The 12,161-nt window shown below is 41.0% G+C and overlaps 1 protein-coding gene across 3 annotated transcripts in view; it reads right to left on the bottom strand.

Annotated features, from left to right (window-relative positions):
- Positions 1–12,161, bottom strand: part of LOC129777750 (xenotropic and polytropic retrovirus receptor 1) — a 73,937-nt gene that overhangs the window by 6,832 nt on the left and 54,944 nt on the right. For all 3 annotated transcript variants that reach the window (XM_055784419.1, XM_055784255.1, XM_055784336.1), the window contains exons 3-6: positions 3,045–3,937; positions 2,704–2,987; positions 2,448–2,642; positions 2,221–2,390 (exon numbers count right to left, since the gene is read on the bottom strand). In XM_055784419.1, the coding sequence (XP_055640394.1) occupies positions 2,221–2,390; positions 2,448–2,642; positions 2,704–2,987; positions 3,045–3,937 (1,542 nt within the window). The remainder of the gene's footprint in view (positions 1–2,220; positions 2,391–2,447; positions 2,643–2,703; positions 2,988–3,044; positions 3,938–12,161) is intronic.

Genomic DNA, 12,161 nt, shown 5'->3' with positions numbered 1-12,161 from the left:
GAAGGACTGTCTAACCATCATAGAAACATTTATTGCACCCTAAAACTTTCACATGCCAACTTTGGTTTCGTTTGCTTGGTTAATTTCCGAGTAATGCAGAAATTTGTGTTTCATTTGTATGGCAGCCCCCCCTTAGAGAGGGGGGAGGGGTCTCAAAATATCACGAAAACCTTCCCCGGCCCCAAAAACCCCTACATACCAATTTTCATGTCGATCGGTTCAGTAGTTTCCGAGTCTATAAGAATCAGACAGACAGACAAACATCACTCCATTTTTATATATATATAGATAGATAGATAGATAGATAGATAGATTTACCATCACTTCTCTTCCAATTTATCGAATCAGCGGTGAAGTGAATCATTTTTACTCCAGAAATATTTATGAAAACAAAATACTAATCAAGTCGGGTAAGACGGACACTCCACCGACTAAAGACGAACATTTCGTTTTTGAAACAAATTGATAATCTCCTCCTTTTCTGTTTAACAGATGCCCACTAACTACGTTTGCAAGTGCAACCAGATATCATGGGCGAATAAGCAGAGCGGTTTTTAAAACCTAATCCGATTTTGTCATTCCGAATGCCGGAAGCTATTTTGGACATGGAAAAATGGTACAAATTGCAAGCCTTTTAGGTGATTTTAGTCTAGCATTTTTGTTCGATAATTTTTAAGGCCTATTTGAAGACCACCAAAATTTATGAAGTACATAAACTTGGATTTTCAGATAGTGGTCATCTTTCTCACCCCAGGTGTCCGTCTTTCCCGACTCAATCTTATTTTTAAAAAAATCATTTTGCAAAATTTCTGCCTCAAAGACAAATTTTATTATAAAAAGAGACCTAGACTATCAATTTGTGGTGAGATAGCTATTTTTTTTTGTGGTGTTCACGAAAAAATCAACGTTTACTTGAGGTATCCGTCTTTACCATCCTCCCCCTATATTATGCTTTGACGGGATATCCGTCGATCACTAGGTTATTCCACAAATCAGCTAACGATTCCCCTGCATATTAAAAATGTTTTATTTCCAATTCCGGGTGCCTTGTTTCGAGTTTTAATCCAAGTGAGATCTCTCATGATCACGAGGAAGTATTTAACCTGCTGGAAAAGAAAGACAATCCAACTCAGTTGAATGCACTGCGTGCTGAAGAATTTGTAGCAACTAATATTGCATCAAAATTCAATTGATTAAAATAATAGTATAAAATATCGAAAATATCTATGATCTTTTTAAAACGAGGATTCTCGTCTGGTCCTCCATTCACATTAATTATGGTTACTGGCTTGACTATTCTTCGGTACCGAATAATCTCGAATTCAGGCAGCTCGCACATACTTTGCAAATCGATCCCATGAGGAAATGCGTTCGAAGAACAGTGCCTTCCTGAACAAACTGCAACGTATATTGGAACACTGCATAGAACAACTTCAGCAAGATAGCAGTGCCCTAGCTTTATTTTGCATCCTGCGATAACAGACGGAATAAGCTTATGTTTTCCAGCCATGACAAAATCATGATTCGGTAGATTAACGCAATATTCGAGATGCATCAAGCCTGCTTACTGCCCATTACAACGCGTGCTTTATCATCTTGGCTCAGGAACCGCACCTCTTTTGGACTCAGAATCGAAGCTACGGGCGCGTGAATTTATTCAGGAATAAAAATGGAATTTTGTTACGTAACGATCACGGCTACCCCCCCTCCCCCCTACTCACCTTACGTAATTTGTGCACGACGCCTAATGAGTATAGTTTCGTGATCAGTTATATTCAGTTCATCGACGGTAGATACGATTGAACCTTGCCAAAATTTGTATAAACGGGATCAATCAATGTTTTGCTGTATTGGGTGATTATTCATTAGGCACTTCAATTGGGAAGACTTTAGTTCATCAAACAAATTAATATTGAAGTCACCAGCAATAACATTAATTCCACCAAAATTTAAAAAATGCTCTAACCAGTTATCTAACAGCTCAATTGAACGCTGGTTACTAGCACTGGGAGAAAGGTATAATAGTCCGTAATTACCCAAAAATTGCAATCTATCGCTTCGTTGAACCGAATGTTGAAACATATTGATTCCGACAAGCAAAAAGCAAAAAGCAAGCTTCCGCATCTACTATATGAGTTTCCGTTAGAAATATCAACGTTATATCAACGATTTGAAAAGTCTTGATCGCGCCGACTATAGTGGAGTTACGGTATAACTTACAGGAGTAGAATAGACGATTTCCTCTCGGAGGCAGGTATTTTCACCGGCATTCTTGTCGAACAAACCCCAATCCATCTTGATGTCCCAAGTGTACGCATAGCAGGAGGATACTACCGAACTGAGAAGCCACATCCAAAGGTAAGGGTTATCATAGGCATCTTCGTATTCCGCTGCAAGAAAGATTCGAACATGAACTAGTGTTCCCCTCAATCATCAGAACTGCTTACAAGCATGAAAACTCCGGAGGGTGGCAAATATAACCACACAGAAGGTAGTTGAATACTTCCCGGCGTTAACCAAATGTGGAAAAGCTTCCTTCGTGTCCCGATAACGCCGGAGGCATTGAGCGAAACGGAACCAAGCCGGCAGGCAGTTCACAATCGGTCGAATAATATAGCTTTGTTCCATACATTGACTTGTGCCTATTTAAATCGAAATTGTTACCTTTTTTCCTCCAAGGCATTCAAAATCATGACTACTTACTGCCCGCCTCCAGCCAGTTCCCATTGGTCATGTAGAAACAACTGAGAAACTGGAAGTCCAACAGTGCGGTCACCAAACTATTCAACTGATCAGCCAGCCAGAAATCGGCGAAACCGACGTGGAAAAAGGGAGCCGCCACCATCCGGCCGATGATTTTGAGCAGCCAAAATCGGGCCTCGTACCGAAACACCTTGAACGGATTCATCAGAAACACAATCATCACGACCGTCAGGGCCAACGGATTCACGTACGGTGGTATACTAAGGCTAGCGCTGTACAAGAAACTGTAAAAGAAAGGAAAATTATGAAAATGAATAAAGTTTAAGGTAGTCATTGCAAACCTCAGAAGACTCAGTGTCCACACGACGCCAAAAATGGCAGCCATCTCCATGAGATGCTGTTCGGACAGATGATTCCTGGGGTCCAGTTCGAAAATCAACACATGATTCACGCCTGACGATCGCCACCCATAGATATTCACGCCCATTAGAAACAGGAATTCGATTATCAACAGCGGTCCACGATACAGTCGGAAGGCAATCTTTAGATTCTCTCCCGAGCTTTCGTGGAAAATAGCCGATAGTATCACAGCAACAAACAACACCACAAAACTGCCGCTAAACAGGCCAACCTTGAACGTGGTCCACGGACTCTGCTGCTCCCCCAGCGGGGGAACCCTCAGTCTCTTCATTGCCTTCTGCCGATCGCCGCTCTCCAGCTGATTCGTCACCGTCATCTCCGTATCATTCACCAGCTTGTCGACATCTTTGTTGGTGAAGAAATGACTCGTTTCCACCTGCTCCTTCTGCCACTTGGCACCGTTGTCCGACCGCAGCAGCTTGTCGTGTTTCTTCAGAATCTTTCGAAATCCGGTGTGGTTCAAGTTCTGGTAGTTCTGCAGCAGGATCAGACTCAGGTAGAACTCGCTGAAGGCCAGCTTCAGCTCCTGTGCCTTCCGGTACGGCAGGTTGATCCGCTTCAGTGTGTGAGCTTTGGTTTTCGTCCGCTGCTGGCCCTCGTGCATCGTCCGTAGCTGCGCGGTCAGTGCCGCATACTTTCTGGTCGCTTCCGCAAGCTTCTCCGAGTAGAAGGTGTTGATCTTTTTCAGCTCTTCGTCACAGTAGTGGTAAAAGTTTTCATCGAAATTGGCAAAGTGCCGCTTGATTATGTCCTCCTCGACGCTTTCCATGGCGGGCGCCTCCTCCACGGTGGTGTACAGCATCGCCTTCATTTCCTGTCGTTGGGGGGTGAAAATAGAAAAAGAAAGGCTTAGTTAAACAAAAGGTCTTATGTATAAAGATCAACTGTCGCAAATGTTGGCCCACGCATCACTCGATAACAAATCGTCTGATCTGAGCTGTTTTTATATTTTTGTGTTCACCATTGAATTTTCTGTAAAGCAAGAAACATTGGAAAGTTAGGAAATTTCGATTTGCTATCTGTTCTGTAGTGAGATTGTAGTACGCGTTGTGAGTACAGTTGAAATCCGTGTTGATGGCATGGTGTGAAGCGAAAATAGTGATGGACTGCCAGGTGGAATAAACACATGTTTCAAAATAAAATTATGAACGTAGATAAAATAGAGACCGTACTCGAAAAAAAAATGCAACATACAAAAATGATCACCAACAATTCAACAAGAGTAACATAAATTGGGACTCGTTCGAGAACTCGCGAGCTGATCGGACAAGTTTGAGAATCGATCCGATAACGGTGTTTTTTTTTCACGCAGATTTATATTGTGCTTTTTTCATCAGCGCTTGCGAGTGAAGCGAGCTCAATAAAAAGAGGTGCACGATCGAGACGCTGAGGATCCAGTTCAGATCAACACACATTCATCACACGCTACACAGCAGCGGCAAGTAGAAGTTTATTTTTCTATTGTTCCATTTATCATTCCTTCAACCTCCTGTGTACGATTTACACCATTGTCCAACATTGTATTTACCAAATCGGCAAGCGTTGGCATTAGGGGTGTACAATTTTCTTACATTACCGTTGAACTTTTGTTGAAACTTTTTTCATTTTTGAATTTATACAATAAAAAATTTAAATAAATATAATTTATATATACCTTGAATACAAATATAATTTATTTACTCATTTATTTTTTTCTATTTTTTTTATTATTATTCTATACTGTTCACATCGAACAGTTGACTAATTTATTATTATGGCTGAGGGCGAGGAGGATCCCCCCTCCACGTCATTGAATGTTTCTGATGCTGACCCACCTCCTGAAGAGCAGGAGGATGAAGCAGACGTTGAGGAGGAAAATTCTGTGTATGAAGTAGAACGTTCTGAAGATGAGGAAATTGATGAAAAACATGATTTTCGTCTAAAGGAATACCCGGAGGGCTTCAAAGGTCCATTCATTGTATACTTTAGACGAAAATCAAAACCTCTTAATGTCATTCGCATCTCAAAAGAACTAACGCAGAAATTTTCCAAAGTTACTGAAATTACTCGGATGGGGCCAGACAAATTACGAGTTGTCGTCTCTTGCAGGACCCAAGCGAATGCAATAACGCGCTGTGATCTCTTTGCGATTGAGTATCGCGTATACGTACCCTGTTGCAACGTTGAAATAGACGGTGTAATAAACGAAAAGGGTTGGACACGAAAAGAGATACTCGATGGTGTCGATCGCTTCAAAAACTCCTCACTTAAAAGTGTGAAGATTCTTGAATGCGATCGACTGAAGTCTGTGTCACTTAAAAATGACAAACGAGTTCTCAATCGGACAAACTCTTTTCGTGTGACATTTGAGGGTTCCGCTCTTCCAAACTACGTTGCAATAGGTGCACTTCGTTTACCTGTTCGGTTGTTTGTACCCCGGGTAATGAAATGCAACAAATGTATGCAACTCGGTCACACGGCCGCCTATTGTTGCAATAAACAACGTTGCGCAGATTGTGGAGAGAGTCATGATGGGACTTCTTGCGCAAAAGAGCGCAAGTGTCTTCATTGCGACGAGGCTCCACATGATCTTTCTCAATGCCCGGTGTACATACAACGAGGGGAAAAACTCAAGCGTTCCTTAAAGGAACGTTCCAAGCGTACTTATGCAGAAATGCTTAAGAGTTCCGCTTCAACGACTCAGGACAATCCCTACTCCATTCTGCAGAACGACGAACCTGTTGCTGACGCTCCCAATGCAGGAAGTTCCAGTACATCGCAGGGTGCCATTAGGAAAAAAAAAATTCCTTCTTTTCCATCACTCCCCAGAAAGAAGACCGAAACTTCCCAAATTGGAATGAAACCTCGTATCGAACGTGCTGAGAATAGACCGAAGCAAGTACCTCCTGGTTTAAGCGGTTCTTCTACGCACCAGGGGTCCTCAGCACTTCCCGGAGCAGAGCCCAACACGTCTGTTCCTTTTTCGCGGTCGAGGCAACAGCCACAATCTGGCTTGCTTGCGCTTTCTGACCTGGTGGACAATATTTTAAATGCTTTAAATATTAATGACCCTCTTAAAAGCATAGTATTATGTTTGCTCCCGATTGTGAGAACATTTTTGAAAGAAAAATGTGGTTTTTTAGCAGCGTTCATTTCCCTCGATGCCTGATTCAGTGCAAGAGGTCAAGGATTTGACCACTGTAATACAGTGGAATTGCAGAAGCATCATTCCTAAACTAGATCAATTTAAATTTTTAATTCATAGTTCTAACTGTGATGTATTTTCCCTCTGTGAAACATGGCTTTCTTCAGCCGACGAACTGAATTTCCACGATTTCAACATTATTCGCCTCGATCGAAATGACTCGTTTGGTGGCGTACTATTGGGGATCAAAAAATGTCACTCCTTCTATAGAGTCACTCTCCCATCGATGACAGGCATTGAAGTTGTCGCTTGCCAGACACAAATCAATGGCAAAGACCTCTGCATTGCCTCGATATATATCCCTCCCAGAACTACGGTAGGCCGCCATCAGTTCTTTGATACTATCGAGGCAATGCCGGAGCCGCGGGTAATCTTAGGTGATTTTAACTCCCATGGAACAGCATGGGGATCACTCTACGATGACAACCGTGCCACTTTGATTTATGATCTGTGCGACAACTTCAAATTGACAGTTTTGAATACTGGGGAAGCAACTAGAATAGCCAACCCTCCTGCACGGGCAAGTATGCTAGACATATCACTTTGCTCTTCTTCGTTATCCCTGGATTGCACGTGGAAGGTAATCCAAGATCCTCACGGTAGTGACCACCTGCCAATAATTTTATTGATCGCCAATGAATCAGGTTCTCGTGAGTCAGTCGATATTGCGTATGACCTCACGAAAAATATTGACTGGGGAAAATTTGCAGAAATAATATCTGAAGCACTTGTTTTAATGCATGAACTTCCTCCACTCGAAGAGTATAATTTTATATCGAGTTTGATTTACGAAAGCGCACTTCAAGCTCAAAAGAAACGTGTACCGGCTACCACTTTCCGACGTCGTCCTCCATCACTTTGGTGGGACAAGGAGTGTTCAAATGTCTACCTTGAAAAATCAAAAAAAAAAAACGCTTTCAAAAAATTCCGGAAAACTGGACTAGTGGAATGGTTTCGAAAGTACCAAGCTCTAGAAGCCAAACTAAAAGGTCTGATTAAAGCAAAAAAGCGTGGATATTGGCGAAAGTTCGTCAATGGTTTGTCAAGGGAGACCGCTATGAGCACTCTTTGGAATACGGTTAGGAGATACGTGGCTGGAACCATACAAATGAAAGTGAGGAACATTCTGACCGTTGGATTTTCAAATTTGCAAGAAAGGTTTGTCCCGATTCCGTTCCTGCACAAAGCGTCGTACGCGACATTACGCTCCAATGCGACTATGAGAATTTTTCGATGGTAGAATTCTCAATTGCCCTCCTCTCAGGTAACAATTCAGCTCCTGGGTCGGACAAGATTAAATTCAACTTGTTGAAGAATCTTCCCGACTTGGCAAAACAGCGTTTGCTGAACTTGTTCAACAAGTTTCTGGAGCTGAATATTGTCCCGCATGACTGGAGACAAGTGAGAGTGATAGCCATACGGAAACCCAACAAGCCGGCTAGCGATCACAACTCGTATAGGCCGATTGCAATGTTATCCTGTATTCGTAAATTGTTAGAGAAAATGATTCTACTTCGTTTGGACAAGTGGGTCGAAACGAACAATTTGTTGTCAAATACGCAGTTTGGCTTCCGCCGAGGTAAAGAGACAAATGATTGTCTCGCGCTGTTATCTTCTGAAATCCAAATCGCATTTGCTCGCAAAGAACAAATGGCTTCCGTTTTTCTCGATATCAAAGGGGCATTTGATTCAGTTTCCATGGAAATTCTCTCAGAGAAGCTTCATAATCGTGGACTTTCACCAATTCTCAATAATTTCCTGTACAATTTACTGTCAGAAAAGCACATGATTTTCTCTCATGGCAGCTCGAAATCTTCTCGTTACAGTTTTATGGGCCTACCACAAGGCTCCTGCCTAAGCCCCCTCTTGTACAGTTTTTACGTCAATGATATGGATGATTGTCTAACTAGAGACTGCACGCTGAGACAACTTGCAGACGATGGAGTTATTTCCATCACGGGTACTAATCTCGCCGTTCTGCAAAAATCCTTGCAAGATACCCTGAACAACCTGTTCACGTGGGCTCTCAAGCTGAGTATCGAATTCTCTACGGAGAAAACCGAAATGGTCGTTTTTTCTAGGAAGCACGAACCCGCCCAATTCCAGCTTCACCTATCCGGCAAAACGATCAAGCACTCGATATTTTTCAAATACCTTGGAGTATATTTTGACTCTAAATGTACCTGGGGAATACACATTGCGTATTTGAAACAGAAATGCCAGCAAAGAATCAATTTTCTCCAAACAATTACCGGAACATGGTGGGGCGCCCATCCAGGAGACTTCATTCAGTTGTACAAAACAACGATATTATCAGTGTTAGAATATGGCAGTTTTTGCTTCCGATCAGCTGCCAGGATTCATATTCTCAAGCTGGAGAGAATACAATATCGTTGCTTGCGTATAGCCATGGGGTGTTTGCATTCGACACATACGATGAGTCTCGAAGTTTTGGCAGGAGTACCCCCGCTTACTCTTCGGTTCACAGAATTATCCTACAGATTTCTCATCCGTTGCAAGATCATGAATCCATTGGTGCTTGATAACTTCAAAAATCTACTCCAACTGATTCCTCAGTCAAGTTTTATGTCTTTATACCATGAGTACCTTACACACGACGTGCACCCTTCACCAGGCATCTCCAACCAAGTTTGCTTCCCATACTTCTGCAATTCCTCTGTTTTTCAGATCACCTACGCTCCGATTCTATTCCGCCGATATTTTCGGCAGAATATGGGAAAGTTGGATCTGATAAAATGTTCTTTACTGACGGTTCATTCATAAACGGGTCCACTGGCTTCGGCATCTTCAATGAAAATTCCAGTGCCTCTTTCAAACTCAAAGATCCTTGTTCCGTGTATGTCGCTGAACTGGGTGCGATATACTACGCACTGGGGATCATTGAAACATTGCCCATCGACCACTATTTTATTTTTTCAGACAGTCTCAGCTCAATAGAGGCAATCCGCTCAATGAAAGTTGATAAATGTTCATCTTATTTCCTAACTAGAATAAGACAACTATTGAGTGTTTTGGTCGAAAAATTATTCAAGATTACCTTAGCATGGGTTCCCTCTCATTGTTCGATTCCGGGGAATGAGAAAGCGGACTCGCTAGCTAAGGTGGGCGCTTTAGAAGGCACACTTTTTGAAAGGCAAATTACTTATAATGAATTTTTCCACATTCCTCGTCAGTACACGCTCGTAAACTGGCAGCGCATGTGGAGTGGAGATGAGTTCGGTCGTTGGTTACACACGATTATCCCTAAGGTCTCGACGAGTGCATGGTTCAAGGGATTGAATGTAGGTCGTGATTTCATCTGCGTGATATCTCGGCTTATGTCCAATCACTAAAACCTAAACGCGCATCTCTATCGCATTGGGCTCGCAGCAAACAATCTTTGTGATTGTGGCGATGGCTACCACGACATCGAGCATGTTGTCTGGTCGTGTATCCGGTTCCATACTGCTCGCTCTCAGCTCTCTAGAGCACTGAGAGCACAAGGCAGACAATCGGAGATCCCCGTCCGGGATATCTTAGGTAGCCGTGATCCTGATCTTCTGCTTCATCTATACCTGTTCCTCAGGAACGCCAATGTCAACGTTTAATGATGTTTCCTTCGTTGTGTCCCCGTTTTATATCCCTCCTATCCGATCGATAAACTTTTACTTAGTCGCGGCAATACATACACACACTCTTTACAGATACACGGGCCAAAGGTTGTGCAGTCCACTGATCATTCCACAAGAGCCAAAGGTTGTACCGCTCATGACAACTCTACATGAACTGATGATTGCGCCGGTTAGTGACCATTCTATCCTGGATTCCTCGAGTCGAGAAAGACGCACCACGCTAGATATGAGGTACAGACTAGGGGGGCGTTGCTGATTAAGGGTCAGCTGCATCCCAATAGGAAGTATCCCGTGTCGGGCACACGTACAGAGCATTGGAGACAGCAACATCCGAATTACGAAAACACTTGTAATACTAACCTCGAGCCAACCGCGAGTAATCGGTTACATATTACTAACATAGATAATAAGAAAAATTGTCAAAGTATTGAACTCCCGGCCCCGTGAGGCTAACGCCATATGAGCCTTGATAAAAATATATATTTTGGAAAAAAAAAAATCATTTTATGTCGGGTATTTTTGAAACTCTCAGGAAATATATAAACACATATTAGCTATGTTTTTGCAAAGTTGGTTTATTCAACCTACTCTCCTAGGTTAAATGCCAGCACCTTGGACTTAACGCTACCCATCAAATCCTGTGTAATCCTCGCGTCGTATTCCTTAACACTTTCATCCACTCTTTCTCCAAATCCTGTTCGTTTTTGAAGACTTTCCCTGTTTTTCGAAGCATGGCTTCCATAATCGCCTAGAATTTTTCTATTGGGCGAAGCTCTGACGAATTTGGCGGATTTGCCTCCTTCGACCCAAATACAACATCGTTGGCTTCGTACCACTCCATCTCCGATTTCGCGCAATGACACGATGCCAGATACGGTCAAAACAGAGGGATGGGAGGAAGAGAAGCAGATGTTTATGGAGACATTCTTCTTTATATACTGCCGTTCCATGCCAAATCGATATAGTGGTTCTCGAATTTTCGTGAAAAGTGGTAGTTTTGTTCCTTTTCGAGAAATATTAAACCCATTTTTTAAATTTTTTTCATTAGAGTGATAATTTACGTTTTGGGGTGGTTCGAAAAAACTTTTTTTTTCACCTTTTTACAAAAATGATTTTTTCTAAATTCTTCTGAACTACCGGACTGATTGAGATGACCGATATATCAAGTTGAAGCCAAGGATTTTTTTCTTTAAATATTATTCTTTCGAAAAAATTGGATTTTGTTTCGAAATTATTGATTGTTTTCCTTTTTCATAGTTTACATGGTCTCGGGACCAATGTTTTTAATATTTTTATTAAAAACTTTTATAATAATTTAGATTTTAGATTTTAAATATAATTTAGACTATGTTTTTAATATTTTTTCTTGAAAGCTGGGGTTTTTTCACACAACATATCCTAAATCCAGAGAGGCGTTTTTTTGTTCTTGAGTTATGATTTTTCAAAAATTAACCTATGGTACGAAAAATCAATTTTTACCCCTCTTTTCCACCACAAAAATTCATATCGTTTGAATTACTGGGCCGATTGAGGTGATCAACATATCAAATTGAAGCCAGCAAAATATCTAAATTTTCTTGTTTGAAAAAAGTTACACTTGCAAAAAAAATCGGATTTTGTTTTCGTAATTACCGATTGTAATTGTTTTTTATAGTTTACATGGTTTCGGGGCCAAAGACGCCATTGTTTTATTTTTTTTTTTGAAAATTGAGATTTTTTCGCATAACATTTTCAATTTTGAGTATGATTTTTCAAGGTAAACATGCTTTCAGTATTTCAGTATTTCATGTATTTTTATGCGATCAGAATTCAATTTCTACGCAAGGATATTATTTTTTCAAAGAACTAATTAACTTCATATTGATATATCGATCGTCTGAGCCTGCCCAGTAGTTCAAAAGTTAGGAATTTTTGAAAAAAAAGTCATTTTAGGAAAAAAGAAAAATATGATTTTTCGAACATTCGGTTAATTTTGAAAACACATAACTCAAGAACAAAAAAACGCCTCTCTGAATTTTGGTTATGTTATACAAAAACACTTAGGCTTTCAAGAAAACAAAATTCATCTTTTTCGCAAATATAATATTTTTTAAAGAAGGCTAGTTTGGCTTTAATTTGATATGTAATCATATTCTTGGAATTTGTTGCAAACGTTTTTCTAAGAAGATTAGCTAATCGGCTTTAATTTCACATGTCAATCATCTCAAATAGTTCAAAAGCTA

The sequence above is a fragment of the Toxorhynchites rutilus genome, chromosome 1 (assembly GCF_029784135.1).
Source record: "Toxorhynchites rutilus septentrionalis strain SRP chromosome 1, ASM2978413v1, whole genome shotgun sequence".
Lineage (NCBI taxonomy): Eukaryota > Metazoa > Arthropoda > Insecta > Diptera > Culicidae > Toxorhynchites > Toxorhynchites rutilus.
This window is presented reverse-complemented; position numbering and strand designations above follow the sequence as displayed.